At 38.5% G+C, this 25,681-nt stretch overlaps 1 protein-coding gene across 1 annotated transcript in view; it reads left to right on the top strand.

The window, feature by feature from the left end:
• Atl1 (atlastin GTPase 1) overlaps positions 1-25,681 on the top strand; it is a 62,962-nt gene that overhangs the window by 30,316 nt on the left and 6,965 nt on the right. The window contains exons 6-10 of the mRNA XM_013012261.1: positions 1,691-1,739; positions 13,825-13,917; positions 15,186-15,324; positions 21,538-21,665; positions 23,637-23,693. Of these exons, the coding sequence (XP_012867715.1) occupies positions 1,691-1,739; positions 13,825-13,917; positions 15,186-15,324; positions 21,538-21,665; positions 23,637-23,693 (466 nt within the window). The remainder of the gene's footprint in view (positions 1-1,690; positions 1,740-13,824; positions 13,918-15,185; positions 15,325-21,537; positions 21,666-23,636; positions 23,694-25,681) is intronic.

Here is a 25,681-nt window from a genome sequence, read left to right as displayed (position 1 = left end):
CTATTATGACAAATAGGAAATACACTAAATAATTGTTTTTTCCCCATAGTAAGAGTAATTCTTTGAGCATGTGTCATAATCTAGCAAACTACTATCTAAATTAATGACATGGCATTATTCCATGCCAGTTCAGGAATTTCTACAAAAGGACTCATTTTGGACTTTGATATTGAATAATCAATCTTTTTTAAAGGTCATCTTCCTACACATAATAATCCAGCCTTTCTCAGATGTGATTGTAAATTCAAATTTTGTTTGCATGTGATTCTAATGAAAGTGTCACTAGAGTGGCTGTCTTTTAGACATATCCCGAACTTTTTATTTCATCACTAGTCAGGTGCTGAGCAATTTGTCTTTTGCTTTCTAGACTCCCAGTGCTCCCCTGGGAAAGGTGGCGTAGTGCTAGAGGTGTTAGTCTAAAGGAAATAGAACAATGGGACTCTTACATGCCAGCATTGTTCCCCAGCTCTAAGAAGCCATGTGGCTTGTCAGTCTTCTACATGAAGTAGCATTTCCTATGTTTTTGAAGGAAACTACATTCAGTAAGTCTAGATAAATTCTGATCAGAGACTCCTTCACAGTACATCCTCAGGCCTGTGTTCTCCAAAATTTTATATTTCTGGTAACACAACACTCATGGTGTATCATGATTTTAATTGGAAACAAAAAAATAAGTTAGTATATTTGATTCTCCATTTTACAAGCCAAATGACTAGTGCTTTTGTAGTAATCCAGACTATTGGGCTTTTAAAGTTTCATAGGCCACAGCTTTGTAAGTATACCTTACAAGAAATTATGCTTTCTAGTATTATGCAGGTTGTACTTTGAAAGGTCATTTAAAATGTTTCCTTTACTTCCTTACCAAAACATTGTCCTACATTCTAGATTTAAAATGTACTCATTTTTGGGCTGGGCATGTGGCTTAGTGGTAGAATGCTTGCCTAGCATGCCTGAAGCCCTTCGTTCGATTCCTCAGTTCCACACAAACAAAAAAAGCTGGATGTACTGCTGTGGCTCTCAAGTGGTAGAATGCTAACCTTGAGCAAAAGAAACTCACGAATAGTGCCCAGGCCCTTAGTTCAAGCCCAGGACTGGCAAAAAAAAAAAAGGTACTCATTTTAGGGTGTAGGCCATAACTTAGTGATAGATCATATACAAAGAAAGTATTCATTTAAACATTATATATATGTTCTTACTGTCCTTAATTTTAAAATAATTACTATAAAACCAGGCACAGGTGGCTCATGCCTGTAATCCTAGCTACTTGGGAGGCTGAGATCTGAGGATCACAGTTCAAAGCCAACCCAGGAAAAAGTCTGTGATACTCTTGCCTCCAATTACTCACTAGAAAATTGGAAGTGGCACTAGCCTTGAGTGAAAAAAGCTCAAGGACAGTGCCCAGACCTTGAGTTCAAACCCCATAACTGACAAAAAAATTACTGTAACTCTGAATTATCTATCTGATACGAATTTCCTGGGCTATTTTAATTTTAATAATGTAGTATTCTGTTATAACTAGGGGGAAATGAATGGAATAAAGCTGAGAAGTAAAACTTTACAAATACTAAAGCTTCTTTCTCCTTTCCTCCTACCTTCTTTTTTTTCTCCCCGCTCGTGTGTGTGTGTGTGTGTGTGTGTGTGTGTGTGTGTGTGTGTGTGTGTGTGTGTGTGTGAGCTTGCATCTTTGCACCGAATATGGCAGGCTGGCAATGGAAGAAACATTTCTGAAGCCATTTCAGGTGAGTGAGGGTAAATTTTTATTATATGTTTGTTTGTTTCCCTGAAGGCTATAACCAAGATATTAATTAGTTAAGGTCATGTTTTTTTATTTCATTCAAGAAGACTTTAATGTCTTTCTAATATAATTTGATGAGGAAAGAAATTAGAAATGGAGAAATAAAAAGATATTAGATATTCTAGTTCCTGTAAGAGTATCAGCTTTTCTTCCATGAACTTAACTCTAGAGATGTTATAGGAGCCAGAAGAAAATTGATGAGTTTGTCAAACATGAAAGCTAAAGACAAAGAAGACTCCTACTACACAAAAATTGGTTGCAAACCAACAAAAGCTGAGCACCAGAGAGGATATAGGGATGTGGTTGAAGGCAACCCATTTTTAAAAAATATGTTAGCCTCTTCTATTGCCACAAAATCTAACAACAACAAGCTTAGCCCTGCTGGACCAGCAAGCAACATCAGAGCAGCATTTGAGCTTGAATTGAGTGTTGTTGGGCCCTTTTATGCTTGCTTGTAATCCTATCCTTGGCACACCAAGGACAAAGATGTAACTACAAAAATAGATATACATATACATATATATGTAGTTACATAGTTATATATGTATATTTATATAATTATATACATATATGTATGTAATCATACATATATATAACTGCTTTTTTTTTTTTTTTTGTCGGTCGTGGGGCTTGAACTCTGGGCCTGAGCGCTGTCCCTCAGCTCTTCAGCTCAAAGCTAGTGCTCTATCACTTGAGCTACAGCACCACTTCAAGTTTTCTGGTCGTTTATTGGAGATGAGTCTCATGGACTTTCCTGCCCGGGCTGGCTTTGAATCGAGATCCTTAGATCTCAGCCTCCTGAGTAGCTAGGATTACAGGTGTGAGCCATCAGCACCCAGCTATAACTGCTTTTAACAGCCCTTGAAAGCAGTACCTGGAAGAGGTACAGATTGACATACCACTGTTTGAAAAAGCTTTGCTAATTCTCTGTTGTTTACACGTTGTTATCAAGTGACAAACACAGTTTTTGAGGCTCAAGAATCTGGAGCTTTGGGTTTTGAATCTTGTGTGCTTTGGGTTCCAAATCTTTCCTGATGTTCAGGGGCAAGTTCTCTGAAGGCTTAAATGAGGACCTGTTTCTAATGGGTCCTTTTAACGCTGTACCACATTGGACCTTCCACAGGATGTTCTTTTCAGAGCAAGTCATCCAGTTATGAGAGACTGACCAGGAGAAAAGTCTCAAACCTTAGAAGTAACATATCTTCAGTTCTGCCATATTTTATCAGTCAGTCATGTAAACTAATTCTGACATAGTGTGGAAGGGTTCTAAACAAGCATGTGAACACCAGGAGGCAGGGAGTTTGGGGGCCTTCTTATTTAACTGGCTACTATACACACATTATTATTAAAGAAATGAAGACAGATGTCTTATGCCTTCAATAATTCAAGGTTAGGCAACTTGCATTAACTTCCTTATTGGCAATAAGAAACCTCCACAGAATCTGGGCACTGATGGCTCAAGCCTGTAATCCTAGCTACTCAAGAAGCTGAGATCTGAGAACAGTTCAAACCCAGCCTGGGCAGCAGACTGTGAGATTGTTATCTCCAGTAAACCTATTAAAAAGCCAAAAATAAAAAGATGTGGCTCAAGTGCTAGAGTGCTAGCTTTAAGCAAAGAAGCTCAAGGACAGTGACCAAGCCTTGAGATCACACCTAAGAACAGGTATCAAAAAACAAAACAATCAGCAGGGCACTGGTGGCTCACGCCTGTAATCCTAGCTACTCAGGAGGCTGAGATCTGAGGATCACGGTTCAAAGCCAGCCTGGGCAGGAAACTGTGAGACTCTTATCTCCAATAAACCACTAGAAAACTGGAAGTGGTGCTGTGGCTCAAACGGTAGAGTGCTCAGCTTGAGCTGAAAAGCGCACAGACAGCGCCCAAGCCCAGAGTTCAAGCCCCATGACTGACAAAAAAAAAAAAAAAACAAAAACACCCACCTCCACAGAAAATTAAAAATTTGTGTGGATTCCTAAGGGAAAATAGGGGCCCAGGAAAGGAAAAACAATAAACAGGTAGTTTGGGTATATTAAGTGAAGTAGGCTTCAAGAAAATAGTATTATTTGAGATAAATGACTATTAACAATGTAAGAATGAATTTTGAACAGCTGTATTGATGAATATGTATAAAACATAAATACACATTGCCATCTATTAAATATTAATTTCTAAGTAGTAGCAGGAAACTGGATGCAAGGTAAGTGGTGGCTACTAGAAAGCAAATATGTAAAATATGGTGAAAAAATACTCTGGAAAGGCAGTGAACCAAAAGTACATGGAGTACTATGAACATAGTGCTAAAATCCATACTGAATGAAGCAGAAGTATGAAATATATAGCTCAATACTATTTGTGATTATTTAAAATCCTCTACATAATGAGAGTAGAGTAACATATTAGAGTGGGTGTGGCTAGGGGAGGACAGATGAAGCATGAAGAGTGGAGACCTTAGAAACATGATAAGGTAAGGCAAGAAAGGTTCCTTTTCCTAGAGAGATGATGGTGTGTGGTGCAAAAAGGATCATAAATTTCTCCCATGTGCCCCAGGGAAGGGGGCAGGGGTGGAAGTGAGGTAGAATTAAGCGAGTCCTGGTTTACAATCTGCTATATGGTTCATAATACTTTGTTGTCTTTCTTTTTAAATTATCCATAAGCCAATAGTTGGAGTGGTGTATTGCAGTTGAGCTACTGCTTTGATTTTTCTTGTAACCTGTTACTCCCAGGACTAGTGGCATATGTAGACTGAGAAGTCCATTGTAAATTCTAGAAGTAACTTTCTTACCAGCAGGGGTCACTACTTCTTACACATTGACAACCCAGATCAAAAGCCTAATTAGTGCTCTTGAAAAAATAGTTAACATAGATAAATGATAGAAAGATACTAACTTTGGTTTAAAAAAAAAATCTTATATCTTAAAAACTAATAATAGAAAAAATTTAAATGATAAGCTTTTCTTTTCTTTTAACAGTTACCACTTATATTCCTTTCTCTGGGAAGATAAGAATATTCATTTGGATAAAATTATGAGGAAATTTTAAACAGTGCTTGGGAAAGCAGAGGCTGAGATCTGAGGATCACAGTTCAGAACTAGCCTGGACAGGAAAATCTGTGAGACTCTTATCTCCAATTAACTACCAAAAATCCAGAAATACTGCTGTGGCTCAAAGTGATTGCGCCCTAGCCTTGAGCACAAAAGTTCAGGGACAGTGCCCAGGTCCCAAATTTAAACCCCGGACCAACACAAATAATAATAATAATGATGGCTGGGAAGGTGGCTCAGTGATAGAATGCTTGCCTTACATGCATGAGGCCTTGGGTTCGATTCCTCAGCACCACATAAGCAGAAAAAGTTGGAAATGGTGCTATGACTCAAGTGGTAGAATGCTAGCCTTAAGCTGAAGAACTGAGGGACAGCGCCCAGGCCCAGAGTCCAGGCCCCACTACTGACAAGGTTTATAATAAATAGCAAATGTAAAGGAAATTAGCCAAGCAAATGAATAAATCCTTTTTTTAACCAAACTCAAAGGCAAACAAAATGATGTTAGTGTTGTGAATGTTAAAATGTGTTTGTGACTTCAGCAAAATGTAACTATGCCACAGTACTATGAAATTTATGTAGCCACTTAATAAATATTTTGAGAAAAAAATGATGTTAGTGTATTTTAAAGTCATGGTTTGATAAAAAGGAACTAAAAGCTAAGGAAATTCAGCTTAAAAGCATTATCAGTGTGCAGAGTTTTGGAGTTTTTTATTTTTGCTTTTGCTTTTGGTGATACTGAGCATTGGTAAAATATATGTTAAACCAATAGTATGCTGTTAAATGTTTATAGCTGACTCAAAAGAAGGGAGCAGGTGGGCCTGATTTATAGCATTTATTGAAGTCTGTGCTAAAACCTTTTTCCATGGTTTTTAATTTTTTGAGACTAAAATTAATCTGTTAATCCAGTTATTTATTTTCTTATTAGTTCCTACTTATAATTTTATTTTATTTCCAAGATAAGGATTCTTTTAAAGTTATTAAAATTCACTTAATTTTAGTATAAAATTAATACTTAAAAATGTCATTCTTCACCTTACTTACTAAATCTACTTCCTTTCTTGGTATCAACGAACCTGAAGATTTCTTCAAGTTTTTGTTTTGTTTGACGGTTGAGGGGTTTGAATTCTGGGCCTGGGTGCTGTCCCTGAGCTCTTTAGCTCTACCACTTGAGCCACAGAGCCACTTCCTGTTTTCTGGTGCTTAACTGGAGATAAGAGTCTCATGGACTTTCCTGTCCAAGCTGGCCTTGAAGTATGATCCTTAGATCTCAGCCTCCTGAGTAGCTAGGATTACAGGTGTGAGTCACAGCACAAGGCATAATTGTTCTTTGAAAGCCCTTATAAAATAGCTCTAAATAATGTGGCATGTTATGAAGTATAATATATTTGAAGGTATAATGCAGAGTTCTCTGGGAATCGTTACTTCTTTTCTTACTTGTTTTGCTCATTATGAGCACTGGACTCTTAAGTATAATAATCCAGAACAAGATCCTTCATCTACATATCTACTCTGTAAAATAGGTTGTTTATATTAGCTGAACCTTAGGATTTCAACAGGCTTGAGGAAAGTTGTATGTAACAGCTAAGCAAATTTTATGAGGATTCTTAATAATAATTTCTAGTGTGATCTAAGAACCTATGAAACTATCTTGTCAGGCATAACAGATTTATTTCTGTTTTGATCTGCTTTGAGTTTTTCCTCCTTGGTTATTTGGAGTCTCATAAACCATACCTGGCCCCACATTGCTCTGAACTGGATAATCGCATCCTGAGTTCCATATCCTTCTTAATAATTGTGGGTATTATTTAGCTTGTCAGATGTTATTTGAAGTTTAAATACAACATCTTTATCAGCTGCAAGCAATGATGTCTTCCTCTAACGCTCCATCATAAGTTATCTGTGACCCAGGAGAGGCTCATTTTCCATTTGTATGGTCTTGGGTTCTTGTCACTTAAGTCCCCTTGGGTCTGCAGGCTGGGCTATGGTGGTGGAAGTGATTTTTACTCTATCATGTAATAGCAAAAAGTTTATTATTGGGTCCCAGCTGGAGTATAGACTCTAAGATAGTCCTTATGTTATACCATTAAATGCTCCCATGAGCTATACTAGCAGCCATTTCATATCATTCTACAAGCCACAGAAATAGAAACATTTTCCAACTTATTAAAGTATTATAGTCTAAGATTCACTGAAGTCAATTATTTAGACAGCAACTTTTTTCTCAGTGCATTGTTACGTAAACTTAAAGAGTAGCCACAGTATTCCTGAACCCTCAGGCCTTTAAGCCAGAGTTCTGAATATATCCAATAATTCTTGGACCTCTCTGAGCCTGGAGCCCTGAGATAGATGCAACTGCTCGCAGAACTTAGATTGTCTGACTAACAAAATAACGAGTTGAAGTTGTTTGCTATCTGTGGCCTTCATGATAAATACAGAGCAAGGTTTTTTTTTAAAAAATACCCATCATTTGAGAGCCATACAACAGTTCTACGAAATCAGAATAAAGGATCTTAAGTCTTCAGTTCATCTTGGAATAACATCAGACTCATTGAACCATTGCACACACCCTTGGGTGAAGGCATCGGTAGCAGTGGTGGTTCTGCTAGCAGAGATGAATTTCTCTGTAGAGATGGTTAGGAAGTTAAGGTTTGCCTATAATAGGGAAATAAGTATAAGTAGAAACAAAAAAAAAATTTGCCTGCACACAAACTTGACTTCTTTTTCTTGGTAGCCTAGTTTCTTTCTTGAACATGTATTTGATGACTATTTACAGTTATTCTCTTTCTTCTCCTCCACACTATTCCACTTTAAACATTAGTTAATTTGCCCTAGTTTTCCCCCATAGTATTTATTTTATTTTAATTTGTGAACATACTGTACAGAGGGGTTACAATTGCATGGGCAGGATAATGCGTACATTTCTTACCAAGCATTGCAGCCCCCTCCTTTGTTTACCCTTCCCATCCCTTCCCAGCCTCCCCCCCCATAGTATTTTTTTAAACTGCTGAGCTACACCCCTCTTCTCCCATAGCATTCTCATTAACCACCTTCATACATGTACAGTCCCACCAACACCTTAGAACTTGGAAAAATATTTGAATCCACGTTGTGAGATAAAAGTAACAACTCAGTTCTTCACATTCACCTCAGTGAAGATGTGATTACTAGGGAGCAAATCAGTCCATGTCAGCCTTAAAGTGAAAGGGGAAGGTTGCTGGAAAATAATATAATCCAGCCTATAATAAGGTCAAATGCCTGTTTCTCACAGTTTCCCATTGAGGCTCTGCTTCCATATGGAAAATTAGAAATTCATTTATTGTAGTTTCTTTTTAAGGTTATATTTTAGACCCTTTATTATTTCCTATGATTTAAGAACACTCACTTGCAGAATTCTTTGGTAGTGATTGAAGCCACTTTGAAAAAAAGTGTCCTTGGGCAAATCTATGTGACAGTTGAAACTGCCAAGTATTACCAGAGAAATACATGACCTCCAGGAGAAAAAGAGAGCCTACTGACTGCCTGCTAGGGCTGAAAATTAAAAAAAAAAATTAAGGGACAAAGATCTGAGAAAGCCACCTACCCTACCCATCCACACAGCAATTTAGGTGATGTGGGATCTGTATGAATAAGCAGAAATGAGCCTCTGGCGACAGTCATTAGATCAGTGGTATAGACCAAGATTCTTTTGGTTTCTACATTGAGGGGCATGAAATACTTGTGACAGTAACAATTTTTGAAGCACTTACATTATGCCAGGCACTGTGCTAATAAGCATGTTGTATATCCACCATGTAAGTGCTGTTCATTACTCTGGCACAATTACTCCTTTATTCCGTCCTTTCGCTTTCCTCATGCTGAACCACTGAGGCTCAGTGAGTCAGTCATACGTGATGAAGTTGCAGAGCTGACCTCAACTCAGGCCACAGCCTCTTGTCAGTGCCTCGCTTCCCACGTGTGATCCTAGGCACTTACTCCACTATATTTTGTGATCTTATATTTGAATGAGCATATCCTGTCTCACTAATTATAAACGCCTTAAAAATAGTAGCATTGTCAGGCACTGGTGGCTCCTGCCTGTAATCCTAGCTACTCAAGAGGCTGAGATCTAAGGACTGAGGTTTGATGCCAGCCTGGGCAAGAAAGTCCCTGTGACTCCTATATCCAATTAACCACCAGAAAACAAAAGTGATGCTGTGGCTAACAGTGGGTGCTAGCCTTGAGTGAAAAACCTCAGGGACAGCACCCAGATCCTCAGTTCAATCCCCAAGGAGGGAGTTCAATCCCCAAGAGGGAGGGAGGGAGGGAGAGAGAGAGGGAGGGAAGGAAGAAGGAAGGAAGGAAGGAGAAAGAGAAAGCAAAGAAGGAAGGAAGGAAGGAAAGAAGGAAGGCAGGAGAAAGAAAGCAAAGAAGGAAGGACAAAGGAGGGAGGGAGAGGGAGGGAAGAAAGAGTAAAGAAAGCAGCTTTGTAGTTTATTTTTTATCCCAGAACACCTTCTACAGAGCTTTTCAAACAGTGAATGGTCAACAGATACTCACCAGTAGTGTTATGTACATATTTGGAATTTCATGTAATTTACATAAGAAAACTCTTCAAACTCAAATTTGAAAGATGTATATCAAAGGCTGGTGCAGCTATTATATATTCACTCTAGTATTATCTTTTAAAGACATGGACCCATAGTCTATGCTGGTGGTTTATGCCTATAAACCCAGCTACTCAGGAGGCTGAGAGCCGAGGATCTGGTTCAAAGCCAGCCTAGGCAGGAAAGTCCATGAGACTCTTATCTCCAATTAATCACAGAAAAAGCATGAAGTAGTATTGTGGCTCAAGTGGTAGAGTGCTAGCCTTGAGCAAAAGGAGCTCAAGAACAGCATCCAGCCTCTGAGTTCAAGCCCCAGGACCAGCCAAAAAAATAAGAAAGGATTAATCTGTCCTCTTCTAGGTTTTTTGTTTTTAATTTCCTCCCTGTGAGTTTTTCTCCAAAAGATTGTTATTACTATTTGCAGCATTAAGGAATGAACTCAGGGCCTTGTTGTATGCTAAGCAAGCAAGCATTCTCCCACTGAGCTGCACTTCCAGCGCTCTCTCTCTCCTGTGTGTGTGTGTGTGGGTGTGTGTATGAGAGAGAGAGAGAGAGAGAGAGAGAGAATGCATGCTAGGATGAACTCATGGCCAAATAAGAGAAACTAAAACCAGCAGCAAATACAAATGATGCCATGTAGGGGTATGGGTCCATTTCTCTGCCACGTAAAGAATTAAGAGACCAAGGAATAGTAAAGCTAGTAAAGCAATAGAGCAGCAAGTTTATTGAAAGTGAGAGCAGTCTCCCTAGAGAGGTATCCAGGTGCTGGAAGAATAATGCTTGGAGCACCGTTTGTTAAGGTATGGAGGCTCCTTCTATATCTCCTCTCCTGGGTGACTGTTGGGTCTTCCTCTGTCCCACGAAAGACCGACGGGGTCTGAGGAAAGGTAAGTGCGGCGCTGGCCCGTTCCCCACCCTCCCTCAGCCCAGAAGACAATGAGACACAACGGGGAGCTAAATCAAGCGGGTTGAAAACTCGTTTATTAACAGAGAGCAGCCCTTTTTAAAGCCAAAAAGGGCAGGTGGAATGGCAAAGGAGGAAGAGGGACCAATCACTGTTAAGGTCACACCCTATCATGCACCTAAGCTAGTTATGCACGCAGTGATCGTAAGGCAAATTGGGCTCTGCCCACTCTACTCTCTCCCAGCGCCATCTTTGCTGCCCATGTGCTCTACAGTAAATTGGGCTCTGCCCACTCAACTCCCTCTCAGCGCCATTTTTGCTGCCTGTGTTCCCCACAGGTGACCTTCCTTTCATAGGCTTTGTGATTGCCTGAGGACTTGTGTATGAGCTATCCTGGCTCTTTCGTTGGTTTCCCAGCCTCAGCTTGAGTATACAGAAAAGATCTGATTGGTCATGCCTGAAGCACTACCTCACTATTGAGATAGGACACTAAAAATTATGGGAAGAAATACTATTTGGGGCTTGAGTCCAGGGTACTGTAGGAACAAGAAACACTATCTTGAACCACATGTTGTCCACTAAGGGTTAAGTCTTCATTTCTATTTCTATCTACCTAACAGTCTTTCTGGGAGTATTTACTAATAAACTCATACAAAATTTAATCAAATGAGTACATTTCTAAAACTAAAGGTCAAATTACTCTATACAAAGACTTAGACCTAGTGACCTTATGAAAGATCTGTTGGGTTATAAAATCATAGGATTACTAATCACTAACCAGAGCTCAGTGAAACAAATTACCAAGTCAGATTGTTGCTGTGGTAATGATTGGAGGCAGACTCCAAGGACAGCTGGAGTTTAGAAACAGGACAAGAAGGACAGGTGGAGTGCATCTGACAGTCTAGGTGCACAAAGATTGCTACCAATGAGGGCATTAGAAAAATACCTCAGTGGGACTTCCAGAATTGTCAAAGCTGTCAAAATCCGATATTAAACACCAAAGCTGGATTTATTGCTTATTTAAGTAGAACTATGCTGATAAGACCTAGTCTCATTGAGCAAAGCACACTGATAATTATAGACCTTTGGGACTTATTATTTTCAAGTTTTATGGGTCACAGAGGCAAGAATGGGTTAGTGTATTAGATTGTGTGTGTGTGTGTGTGTGTGTGTGTGTATGCCAATGCCAGTATTGGTGGCTAAAACTCAGGAACTCATTCTTGCTTGGTTTTTTTGGTCAAGGCTGGTGCTTAGTCACTTCCGCCATTCTTCAACTTCCAACTTTTCACTTATTTCCAACTTTTGTGGGTCATAAAGGCAAAAATGGCATTACCTTACTGATTACTGTTTATAGGTTGCTAACTTGAAAAAGTCAGACTTCAGGTTTGCTTGTATTCTATACATGGTCCTTATTACTTCAAACAGTGAAAATGTTCCTTGAAATGGAAAGGAGATTAAAATGTCTCAAGAAAAATGCAAAATCTACATAGCCTCATTTATGTTGGTTCATCGACCACTATTTTGCAAGAGTTGTTTTATACGTAACATTTTTTTTTCAAAATAGAAATCTTTCAAATGTAAAAAGTTATTATATTTTTACTGAAATTCTCACAAAATGGGTATCTGAGACATTACAATTTAATCATCACCTCTGTGCCCAGATATTGGTTGAAAAGGATCTTATATGCATGCTCAGACTGGTCTCATAATTCAGTCCTCCTGATCTTAGCCCTCCCAAGTAGCTAGGGTTATAGGCTTGAGCCACAGTCACCCAGCTTTCAAGTGTATGTTAATGTAATATTTTTTATTTCAAATACAACAAAAACAGTCATTTTATTGTGGTCAGACATTAGTTAAACAGGGAGGAATTGTTTTGTGACAAAACAATGTCATTTTTATAAAATCTTTTTTCAGCTGTAGCCCTACTCAATTGTGCACATACTGTTTGCCAAATGTTATCTCTGGTTGCATTCAGATGACATTGGGTACATTAAAAAAAATTTTTTTCTCTGCATTTTGCTATATAATTTGAAGATTTTGTAATAGTATATGAACGCCATTTCTAAAAAAAATTACAAATAACTCAAGAAAAAAAGCTGAGGGCTGGGAAGGTGGCTCAGTGCTAGAGTGCTTGCCTTGCATGCTTGAGGCCCTGGGTTCAATTCCTCAGCACCATATAAGCAGAAAAAGCTGGAAGTGGCGCTGTGGCACAAGTGGTAGAGTGCTATCCTTGACCTGAATTGCTGAGGGACAGCGCCCAGGCCCTGAGTTCAGGCTCCATGACCAGCAAAAAAAGAAAAAAGAAACAAAGCTGATCTTGTATGTTAGGCATACTTTCTGTTATAGTCATCAAAAGGGAAGGCTTGCTGGTCACCAGTGGCTTAGCTACTCAGTTATCTAGTGGAGTAGCTATAAGCCTAGCTACTCAAGAGGCTGATATCTGAGGATCACAGTTGGAAGCCAGCCTGGGCAGAAAAGTTTGAGAGACTCTTATCTCCAAATAAACAACAAAAAGCCAGAAGCAAGTTGTGGCTGTAGTCTTGAGCAAAACAAAGACTTCAGGGATAGCTCCCAGACCCTAAGTTCGAGTCCCTGGACCGGCACACAAAAAAGGAAGACTCATAGGAACACACCATATAAAATCTCATTACATTTATATAGGTCCATTCAGCCAGCTGCTCATTTCTAAGTCTCTCATTACTCAGGAGGGTGCATTCATCTTGGCAGTTCATATGCAGTTCTCTATTGGCACTTAACTAAAGATATAGGATGATCTGATAGAGAAAAGTACTTAGAAATTATCAAAGGTTTTTTATTCCCCCCATTTTTTTTATTAGCATCAGTCCGTTATACATGCCCACAAATGCATATGTGTACCTTGATCAGACTCAGCTCTGGGTTTCTCTCCCTCATCTCCCATTCCCAAATCTATCTCAGAAAGCTTCATTGTGAGCCTAGCTACTCAGGAGGCTGAGATCTGAGGATCGCAGTTCAGAGCCAGCCCAGGAAGAAAATTGCCTGGTGAGAATTCATCTCCATTTAACAGCTCAAAAACCGGAAGTGGGTCTGTGGCTCAAAGTGGTAGAGTGCCAGCCTTGAGCAACAGACCTCAGGGACAATGCCCAGGCCCTGAGATCAAGCCCCATGACTGACCCAAAAAAAGCAAGCTTCGTTGTTCTATTTTCACACATATACATAAAATACTTCTACCATTTTCACCTCCTTCACATTCTCCTTTCGTACTTTCTGCTTCCATTATTACCCTGGTCTTGGACAGAACTTGTTTCTTTTTTTTTTTTTAAGTATATGCTAATTGTTCAAAGGGCTTTCATCAAAGGCATTGTGTTTGATTTTTCCTCCCACTGTATGGTGAGCACATTAAGGAACAATGATGCTATTTAGATACAGTGAAACTCAGAGCTCGTGATAATGGTAATTAGCTTCAATAACAAGCAGAAGGAGGCACTTTGAAGTACTCTTATGGTTCCTTTCTTATCTTTTAGAGTTTGATATTTCTGGTTCGAGACTGGAGTTTTCCATACGAATTTTCATATGGAGCTGATGGTGGTGCCAAATTCTTGGAAAAACGCCTTAAGGTTTGTTAGATATTTAGGTACATAAATTTCCAGGTACTAATTTGAAATGTTTTTTGTTGGATGAGTTACTGAATATTCAATAGCCACAATTTCATTTGATCTATGTAATGTCTCTATGAACAAACTGAGATTAGTATTTAATAAATTACTTTCAGAGGTGTAATTGTAAATATCAGTGAGTGTGATATAAAGCATTCTTTTTTTAGATATATAAAAACCAACTATTCCTAAAGAAACCCTTTTTATTTTGAAGAATTAAATCACTTCAAAACAATGTAAATATCTAGATTCATTATTTAGAAGAGGATTAAAGAAATAACAAATTTTGAAATCCCCTAAGTTAGTTTTAGAACATTTTCTAATGAAAAATAATATCGTAATTTGATAATGCAATATTATGTAAAGTGTTTACAGTGAACAGGTATCACAAATAATGACTGCTAAGAAGTTTTAAAAATGGAACTAAAAAATTTCTTGAGATCTCTTTTTAAATTTGTAATTTTTAAAGAGTATTTTATCTGCTCTGCAGAGTTGAAAATAACAGGTCTAAAAAGGAGTAGGAGGTATTTTGGCTTGTACCACCCACTATTCAGATGCTTTTCTAGTTTACATGTGCACCTGCCAGGTGACAGGAAGCTGTTTGAAATAAAGTTAGAATATTGTATGACCTCTTTGTGTCTCGTGCTGCTTTGAATTTGAATTCACTTCACTAATTTTTATGAAATATCAGGCCATCATTTAAAGGTAGACACTTGTTAATTTTAATGTGTCGCATGTGTTTGTTATATTTAAGTACTGCTATGCAGAAAACTTTACCCAAGATATTTTCTCTCTCTATCTCTCTCTCTCCTCCCTCTCTCCCCCCTTTCTCTCTTTTTCTCTTTCTCTTCTTCCTTCCTTCCTTTATCTCTCTCTCTCTCTCTTTCTTTCTTTCTGTCTTTCTTTCTTTCTGCCAATTCTAGGGCTTAAACTCAGGGCTTCAGTGCTATCCCTGAGCCTTTTTGCATCATGGTTAATTGTAGTTAAGAGTCCCAAGGACTTCCTTGCTTAGGCAGGCTTCAGACCAAGATCCTCAGATCCAGTTTCCTGCACAGCTAGGATTATAGGCATGAGCTACTGGTACCTGGCCATATTCTTTTCTTTAACAGCAGTCCATCATGTTGTTGTTGTTATTAATCTTTACAAGATCTGAGGGACATTATATTTATAATGTGCTACAGAATCCTTTTGTTCAGTTTATGTTACAACTTGAGAATGGCTCACTTCAGGTCTCAGGGAACCAGCATGAAGAACTGCAGAATGTGAGGAAGCACATCCATTCCTGCTTCACCAACATTTCCTGTTTTCTGCTACCTCATCCTGGCTTAAAAGTAGCTACCAACCCAAACTTTGATGGAAAATTAAAAGGTTTGTCTGCCTTTTAATGACTATTACTTAGTCTGACTTTACAAATATCATTTTTTCCACTTAGCTTATGGGGGGCTGTTAGTCTGTTGGTGTGAGGCTGATGGTTAGACATTGTCTGAATTGAGAATTCTGTGTTGGTGCTAGAACTCCTCCTCCGTCAACTGTGGGAGTCTATGGAAATTGAATATGTATTGCAAAAATACACCAAATCCTGTGTCCACCTACCAGCAATACCCCTCACCCTCTTGCCCCATGTTGATCAGTGTTCCTTAATGTCTGTGTGCTTAATTTTCCTTATTTATATTAATAACACAGGTCTGTGTTATTGGAATGTCATTTATTGAATTGTGTAACAAGAGGCTGAAAGAGACATAGTTTAGTACTGAATTCAGGCTCTTTAACATCTGTGAGACTTTCTTAAACTTCCCAAAAGCAGAGCTGTAGCTAAAATGGTAGGGTGCTAGCCTTGAGCAAAAAAATCTCAGGGGGACAATGCCCATGCCTCATGCTCAGAACAAAAATAAATAAATCTAATAACGAATTAATTATAGCTGGGTGCTGTTGGCTCATGCCTGTGATTCTACTCAGTAGGCTGAGATCTGAGGATCATGTTCAAAGCCAGCCAGGACAGGAAAGTCTATGAAACTCTTACCTCCAATTAAGCCCCCAAAGAGTCAGAAGTAGAGCTTGTGGTGCAAGTATTACTACATTAGCCTTGAGCACAAAAGCACAGGGACAGTGCCCAGGTCCTGAGTTCAAAGCCCATGACTAGTACACACACAAAAAAAATTATAAATTATTACAAACATCACTACAATGAAATACTCTCTGGATGAGTTGCAGTTTCTCAAAACAAAAAAAAAATTGGAACTTTTTCAAATAGTAGCTACTTAAACTACATTAATTTCTCTTTAGCAGAGGTTGATTTTCATGGATCCAAAGCAGCTCAATTTGTTTTTAAAAAGGAGAACTGAGTCTATAGAAAAAAGTTAATCTTTCTTAAGAGACAGTGACCCATCTCTAGATGTGTGCTCTGTACTTAATAGGAGTAGTACAAAGACATTTTTCAGTTGTAAGCTTACCACTGAAGTATATCATCAAATTCAAGCCTTTTTGCATTGTGTCAGGGGAGGAGGTGACTTTGCAAGATTCCAAGCACAATTGTTGTCAAAAGATACTAGAATTACTCTTAAAAATAAACAATGTAAGCTGGGTGCTGGTGGCTCATGCTTATAACCCTAGCTGTTCGGGAAGCTGAGATCTGAGGATTGTGGTTTGAAACCAGCCCCAGCAGGAAAGTCCATGAGACTGTTAACACCAGTTAACCACCAGAAAATCAGAAGTGGAGCTCTGTTCTAAGTGGTAGAGCACCAGCCTTGAGCAAAACAGCTCAGAGACAGCACCCAGGCCCTGAGTTTAACCCCATGATGCAGGGGCAGAGTGGGGAAGAGGGGAAGAAATAGAATATAACATATCCAATTTTAAGCTGGGCACCAGTGGCTCACGCCTGTAATCCTAGCTACTCAGGAGGTTGAGATCTGAGGATCATGCTTCAAAGCCAGCCCAGACAGGAAAGTCCATGAGACTCTTATCTCCAATAAACCACTAGAAAACCGGAAGTGGCCCTGTGGCTCAAGCAGTAGAGCGTTTGCCTTGAGCTGAAGAGTGCAGGGATAGCGCCCAGGCTGAGTTCAAGCCCCACGACCGACAAAAAAAAATCCAATTTGCAGATTTGAAAAACAAAAGTGTTTTTCCTCTGTGTCCCTGTCATTGGCTTTCATATATCCATATATTTAATTCTGGTAGTCATACCATAAATAGAATTCCAAATATCTGAAATCACTAGCATTTTTCTTCTACACATTTAAAATTCCAGTCTTTTTTCCCACAGAACAAATAGCAGTAAGCACATATTAACACATGGATGCCAAGAGCTTACAACTTCATTATCACTTATGAATTCTGACCCACTGGTGAACCCTTGCTATTATCAATTACTTAAAGGTTTCAATGATGTTTGAATAAATTACATAGAAAGGGCTTCTATAAAGCCTCTCTTCTCTGAAATTGGAAGCTGTAAACAGGCAGAGGAGGGGCAAGCCTGAACAATAGCTCTTTATTGGGACAGCAAAGTACTCCTGGCTTGTTCTGTCACTGTAGAATACAGCTTCAGTTCTTAAATTAACTCAGACATTTTGCAAAGAATGAACTCAGGCAAAACATTTAGGACAAATCATGCAAATATAGAATCCTACTTTTTAATTAATTTGTTCTCTATCTAAACATATGCACATGTCTACACATGCATTCACTTGCATAGTTGGCTACAGCTACCTACAAGTTCTGGTTTTGCCAAAGTAGCTAGCCTGAGAGAAAGAAGAATGATAGTGGGCTTCAGTTGCCCTAAAAGTTCCATTTTTAATAAGACTTTTTAACCTTGTAAGATATGTTGCTAAATCTGTCTTGTGTACAGACATGTACTACTTTGCCTCAGTTTTTCCATCCTGCCTTGAATCTTATTATATAATTTTTACCCAAGATGTCTTATTAGTTGGCCATGCTGTTTTCCAAAGGACTGGCATCTGAGTGGTGGTCTCTCGAAAAGAAACAATTGCACAAAACAGGATCTCACATACTATTTACTTCACACACTTACAAAAATAATTTTCTAGCTCATTTTCAATAATAATTTGCCTGTGATCCTTCAGAGTATTTAAATTATTATATTATTATTTCCAGTGTTACTAAAAACTATAACATTATGATTAAATTGAATTGCAGTTAAAATAGGAGCGTCACACACTGGAAATCCAGAGGATCAGAAGTATTAAGTCACATTCATTCATGCTACATTTAATCAGCTCTTACCAAGTGCCTATTGAACCCTCTCCTAGCTTAGCAGATATAAAGAATGTACACATGAAGAACTACCAGATAATTACATCATAAATGTGGGGCTGCTTCCTTAGCAGCTTGTTAGACTTCAGTAGAATAGTCAGATACTATTCTAGGTGATTATTTATAAAACATGTCTTTAATGATTTGTCAGAGTAATCCTGAGAAATTCCTTACACAGAAATACTCCACCAGTGCACCTGCTCTGTAGAGTTATTTATAAACAGCATGTGTACCAATGTTACTGTGACAAGTAACTATATGACTGGCTCAGCACATTTATTCTTGAGGAAATTATAATTGAGGAGATAGTGAAAGTATAACATCATCCTGAATAATCATCTACTCACACATTGTATTATTGAACACTTGCAGACGCCAGCTTGCTTAATGCAAATCTCTGGACATTGACCTGACCTTCTTTACAGATATTATGGGTCAGGCATTTACTGTGGTCAACTAATATTTGCAAGAGGTCAGTGACTTCTAGTATGGTTATAGGCTGGTGAGATAAATAATAATTACCTTACTTACTGCCTGACTAGATATTCAAGTGCATCTTACTTTTCGAATTTTATAAGGAAATCTGGTGGAAAGGTGTGGGGGATTTAAATATATGCTTTGAAAGTGATTTTTTTTTTCTGGTTGTGGGGCCTGAACTCTGGGCCTGGGCATTGTCCCTCAGCTCTTCAGCTCAAGGCTAGCGCTCTACCACTTGAGCCACAGCGCCACTCCGGCTTTTTTTTTCTGCTTATGTGGTGCTGAAGAATCGAACCCAGGGCTTCATGCATGCAAGGCAAGCACTCTACCACTGAGCCACATTCCCAGCCTGAAAGTGATCTTAAAGTGGACTTATAAGAAGAAATTGTTTTGTGCAGAAATTCAAGAAGAATCCATACATTGTAGATAGATAGTAATTGTCTACTAACTCTGAAAGAAGAATAAAATTATACAGCAAAACAAACTTGTTAGTATCAGTAAATTCAAATACATGTTAGACAACAGAACACAGAGCAACATAAATACAAATACCAGCATTGCATTTCAGCAAGTATGGTGGCATTTTATCACTAGGGAAGAATGGAGGAAGTCTAAGGATGCTTCATTGTATGGAGTGGAGGGCTAAAACAATCAAACCATGATAATAAGTACAGTTGACTAAACCTATATGCAATACTAAGTAGAATAATCAGTGGAAGTTGGAGCAATGCAAACAACCCAAGCAATTTGAATTAACTGCTAGACAAATACCCACCCATAAATCTTGATCACTGAATTTCACATTGGTATCAAACATGAAACAAAATGTGAAGAATATCCAACATCATCCCTATGCAGGTCACAAAAGCAGCAGGTGAATAAAACTGGTGTATCAGTGCACACTGGGGCCATAATGGCAGGCAAATGCGAATACAATCTTAAATTTGGATCTTTATCCTTAAGATTTTTTTTTTCTTTTTGGGTCCAGTCGTGGGGCCTGAACTCTGGGCCTGAGTGCTGTCCCTCAGCTCTTCAGCTCCAGGCTAGCTCTCTACCACTTGAGCCTCAGAGCCACTTCCGGCTTTTTTTTTTTTTTTGCTTATGTGGTGCTGGGGAACTGAACCCAGGGCCTCAGGCATGCAAGGCAAGCGCTCTACCACTGAGCCACCTTCCCAGCCCTATCCTTAAGATTTTTGAAAATCACCAACCCCAAAGTCTGAAAATTCAGTAACTGTGCTGAAACCTAGGTTTAAAAAAAATTACAGTCAATAATTACATTTGCATACACCAACTCACTGGGCATATCTTCCATATATATATATATATATATATATATATACACACACACATATATATATATATATATTGCAGTTTTCATATATTTGATATACTACCTGAAGAAACTATCATTGTGCTCAAAATTTTTGTTACTCTCCCAAGTCTGTAGTGTTAAGCTTGAACCTATTAACAGATAAATAAGTCAAACTGCCTCTGATTTGTTATAAAGCGTCTTTGGCCTTTTCTTGCTGTAAGATACCTGCCATTATGGCCCAAATGTATACTGATACCCCAGTTTATATTTGAATTCACATGTTACTCACCTGCTACTTTCCTGACCTGCATGAGGATAATGCTGGATACCCATCAAATATGGTACTTGTCTACTAACTTTTCTTCTTATTTTATGTTGCTCAGTTCTACCACTGGAGGAAACATCATTTTTCTCTTTTTGAACTCAAGTCCTGTTTCAAACTTTACCCAGCATCCTATACTTCTCATAAGGAAGGCACATTAATACCAACCATATAGCAACTTCTTAATACATTTTTCTGGAGGAAATGTATTTATAAGCCAGTAAATAATGAGCTATTTCCCACCACTTCCCCCATCCCACCCACCCCACTACCTTTTTTTAATTTAAGGTCTAGGTTAACCAGGCTGGCCCTGAATTCTTGGACCCATTTTACTTGAGGCAAATGTATTTTGTTTGTTTGTTTTGGCCGGTCATGGGTCCTGAACTCTGGGCCTGGGCACTGTCCCTCAGCTCTTCAGCTCAAGGCTAGCGCTCTAGCACTGGAGTCATAGCGTCATTTCTGGCTTTTTCTGCTTATGTGGTGCTGAGGAATCGAACCCAGGGCCTCAAGCATGCAAGGCAAGCACTCTACCACTGAGTCACCTTCCCAGCCCTGTTTTTTTTTTTTTTTTTTTGCTAGTCTTGGGGCTTGAACTCAGGGCCTGGGCACTGTCCCTCAGCTCTTCAGCTCAAGGCTTGTGTTCTACCACTTGAGTCACAGCACTGCTTCTGGCCTTTTCTGTTTATGTGGTACTGAGGAATCGAACCCAGGGCTTCATGCTTGCTAGGCAGGCACTCTACCATTGAGCCACATTCCCAGCCCAAGGCAAATGTATTTTGAAATGTCGAATGTTATTTTTCTACTTCAGCCTCCAAGTAGCTGAGACTACAGGTGTATGCCACCATGTCTGGCTTCCCCATTTTTGCTCCTTGCCTTATACCATAAACCTAAAGGCATCATACTACATGAAATGCTAATATGAAAGGTTGTAAAATATATGTTCAACGTATGAGATCAAGAAAGCTATTGTACAGGTGGAAGACAACATAAATAATTCGAGTAGAAATGAGACTTTAATTGGATGTTTAAGCTAGGAGAATTATTAACCCTGAGGGAAGGCAGGTTTCAGGAGTTGCTTGATGGGAAAGTAAGCGGTGGCCATTACCACTGGGGAAGAATGGAGGAGGCCTAAGGCTGTTTCATTCTATAGAGTGAAGGGCTGGAAAGGATTCTAAAAATAATAATGGATTTCTTTTACTTGTAGAAATAGATGATGAATTCATCAAAAACTTGAAAATACTCATTCCTTGGCTGCTTAGTCCTGAAAGCCTAGATATTAAAGAGATCAATGGGAATAAAATCACCTGCCGAGGTCTGGTGGAGTACTTTAAGGTATCACTCTCATTTCTAGAGCACTTGTGAGTACTTGGATTTGACATTAAATGTTATGAAATGCCCAAGAGAAGCTTATTGTTTGAAAAAAAATTTTTGAGGAAATCCCTTAGAGGTAACTTTTGTGTCCCATTTTACATGTATTTTTTAATGTCAAAATTCATGTAAGAGTTGGAAAAGATGTTTTGGCTGGAGGAAGGAGTGTTTCATAGATGACCTACATTCTTTAAATTCTTCCCCAAAGGACTATACTTTGTTATTTTTTGGAGGGAATGGAGATTTTGTTCTCAGGGTCTTCTACTTGCTAGGCAAGCACTCTCATGTCTTGAGCCATGTCATAAGCCCTTTTTACATTAGTTTTCATATAGGACCTTGTTTTTTGCCCAGGCCAGAATCAGACAGTGATACTATCTCTACCTTCCAAGTATCTGGAATTATAGGCATGAGTTATATCCCACTCAGTGACTATATTTTTTGTTTTGGTTGCTTGTGGGGCTTGAACTCAGGGCCTGGACACTGTCCTGAGCTCTTTTGTTCAAGGCTAGTGCATCATCCCTTTGAGCCAAGCTCCACTTCTGGTTTTTGAATGGTTAATTGGAGATAAGAGTTCCACAAAGCCTGGCCTGGCTTTGAACTGAGATCCTCAGATCTCAGCCCTCTGAGTAGCTAGGATTACAGGTGTGAGCCACCAGTGCCTGGCATCTATACTTTCTTAATGAAGAAAATTCTTCCACATTTTCTGCTCTCTTTACCAAAAGCAAATCTGCAAGATAATTATTTTAAATTTGCATTTACCTGTCAGCCTTAATTATCATCAAACACTTTTTTACCAACATACACATTTAGCAGAGAATTTCAATTTAACTTGTGAACTAATATTGTAAGACTAAAATACCAGTCCTATTTATTTATTTATTTAATCAGTCAGTCATGAGGATTGACTGTAGGGCCTGGACACTGTCCCTGAGCTTTTTCACTCAAGGCTATAGCGCTCTACCACTTGGAACCAGAGCGCCACTTCTGGTTTTCTGGGGGTAAATTGGAGATTAGAGTCTCATGGACTTCCCTCTCCAGACTGGCTTTGAACCTCAACCTTCAGATTTCAGCCTCCTGAGTAAGTAGGATTACAGATGTGAGCTCCCAGCTCCCAGCTAAAATATCAATTTTTAAAACCCCACATTGTATCATTTAAAATGCATGTCCTTCAGCAACAAAGGATACATTAATCTAAAATTTGAATTTTAATACCAGATGAATTTACAAGTTGGGGGTGCATGACCATTACATAAATCTGTTCCATAAAGCTTATGATATCCACAAGGCTCAAATTTTTGTAACTAAAAAGAGTGGTTATTTCTAGAAGAGTGGTGTCTACCAGCCCTTTTTTTGTATTGCTTATTTTTAAGATGGAGTCTCATTTTATGCTCAGACCAGCATTAACTGTGCTTCCTTCATAGCCTGGGACAAGTATGTGCCCTTGTACCTATCCATTAGTTGAGATGTAGTCTTTTTTTTTTTTTTGGCCTGGGCTGACTTGGCACAGCAGCACCCCCGTCTCCACCTCCCAAGTAGGTAGTATTACTGGCACACTTGGTGAATGTGAAAAAGTTGTGTTTTTTTTAAAAAATTATTTTATTGAAAAGATGCTGTACAGAGGGGTTACAGTTACATGAGTAAGGTAATGAGTCCATTTCTTGTCAAACATTGTTACCCCCTCCTTTGTTTTTTTCCTACTATCCCTTCCTTCCTCCCCCCACCACCACTGTGAGGAAGTTTTAAAGGAAATTATGTGAACCTTTCTTAAGAAGGATAGAGTTGCCATGTAGAAAAGATCACTTCAAGAATAGGGAACAGCATGAACACGAGAGATAAGTTACTGAAAATATTTTGTAAATGACAAGACATTACAGTACAACTTAATTAGAAGAATGCTTAATAGAATGCTTGACTGTCTTTTTCTTTATTTTTCAGGCCTATATAAAGATCTATCAAGGTGAAGAATTACCACATCCTAAATCAATGTTACAGGTAAATTTAGTAATCAAGAGATGTGATGTTTTAGAGACTATATTTGTCACAAAACCTGAGTTTTTCTGCTTGTATTCACATATGTATCCTTCTGGCCAACATAGATTACTAAATTAAAATATTAGACAGAATGATTAGAATCATTATGCAAATATTTGGAAGATTATTTGCATAATAACTTTACCCATATGTGTTTATCTAACACTTTTGTACATACATACATGGAAGCCTTATGCTGAGATACAAACACTTTGTACCAACGCATTTTTTGTTCTCTTGGTACTAAATTTACTTAGAAAATAAAAACACAATGTGATTAGGATCCACTGTATTAGAAAAAACAAAAGCAGGTCCAAATTTTAAGCAAGTATATTTGACAATGAAGTGTTTTGAAAAAGGAGAAACATTTTCCTTATATAGTTAAACTTATTATAACTCAGCAGAAAAACAGAATGAGGGCTGGGAAGGTGGCTCAGTGGTAGAGTGCTTGCCTTGCATGCCTGAGGCCCTGGGTTCGATTCCTCAGCACCACATAAGCAAAAAGAAAAAAGCCGGAAGTGGTGCTGTAGCTCAAGTGGTAGAGCGCTAGCCTTGAGCTGAAGAGCTGAGGGACAGTGCCCAGGCCCAGAGTTCAGGCCCCATGACCGGACCAAAAATAAAAAAAGAAGAAGAAGAAAACAGAATGAGCTAAGAGTGATCAATCACAAGTGATTAATTCAATATAAAACAGCAAGCACTAAAGTCATTTTGGGGCTACTCATCCAAAACCAAATGCTCAAATAGTTGTCTCTATTTACGCACCAAAGAAACAAGAAATGGAACTGTGCCTCAAGTGGTAGAGTTTTAGCCTTGAGCAAAACTGCTTAAGGACAGTGCCTTGGCTCAGAGTTCAAGCAGGAGGACTGGTACCACCTACAAAGAAAATATATCCCCAAATGTGTGTCCTCTGAATGTTTCATGAACTAACTTGGGGACAAAAGGTGATGAGAAAGATTTTATTACTGTGCACATTTTGTAATAATCAAGGAGTGGTATCTTCCATTCAACCTGACATGGAAATAGTTAAGTCATTTGTGTTATAATGCATAGACCATACAGTGGGACACTTCAGGGGTTCAGTGGAGAAATCAATGCTCTTCTGTCCTTGGCTCAAATCAAGACTGTCAGGATTTGTGACTCCAATCTCAAAGGACCAGAGCTCTTATTTCTGAGAAGAGTTTATAAAATTACATTGACAAACCATTCCTAATTATAATAGATATAAGTCGATAACTTCACTCTCTTAATTACTTGTCAAGCCTGGAAGTAATTAATGTCCAGATCCTTTGGACAATATTCAGGTACATCATCCCCACTCAACACAATGAGAGGATGAGAAATGTTGGCTCAGTGAGGGCCCAAGAGTAAAGAATGTTTCCCATTATACCTAGCTTACTTTTGCCATGAAGGATTTCTCTGTATATTTACAGAGGTTTCTGAAAAATATTTTCCTACATTGGGTTTCTTTCCTGTGTGAATGGTCTAATGATTGCTGAAAGTTGCCTTCTGGTTGAAAGACTTCCTCCAGTGTTTACATTTACAGAGATTCTGTCATGTCTCTAGATCTCTGATACCTGTAGAGATGAGCCTTCTAAATATTTATCTACATTTATTATACTCAGTATTTCTGTCCTGGGTATGTTCTCATATACACTACTAATTATAATACTTTTATAGTTCTTTGTCATTATTGCTACATTGGTTCTGTTAGCACAATCTTAGATATATTTTTATATATTAAATGCACTATATTGTAAATGTTCTATTTGTTACTCCCTCCAACACATGGTATTTGAGGAGGCCTAAAATATGTTTTGTTAGGAAAAGTCTAACAAATGAAAATTCATTTTAGAGTGATGGTTTGTTAAAAAATAATTATGGTTTAACAAAATATGTAGCTTATATATCTTGAAATTTAAATTTTACTAATTTAAAAAATGTAGTGGAAA

Source organism: Dipodomys ordii, unplaced genomic scaffold, assembly GCF_000151885.1.
Source record: "Dipodomys ordii isolate 6190 unplaced genomic scaffold, Dord_2.0 Scaffold16, whole genome shotgun sequence".
NCBI classification, from domain to species: Eukaryota; Metazoa; Chordata; class Mammalia; order Rodentia; family Heteromyidae; genus Dipodomys; species Dipodomys ordii.
This window is presented reverse-complemented; position numbering and strand designations above follow the sequence as displayed.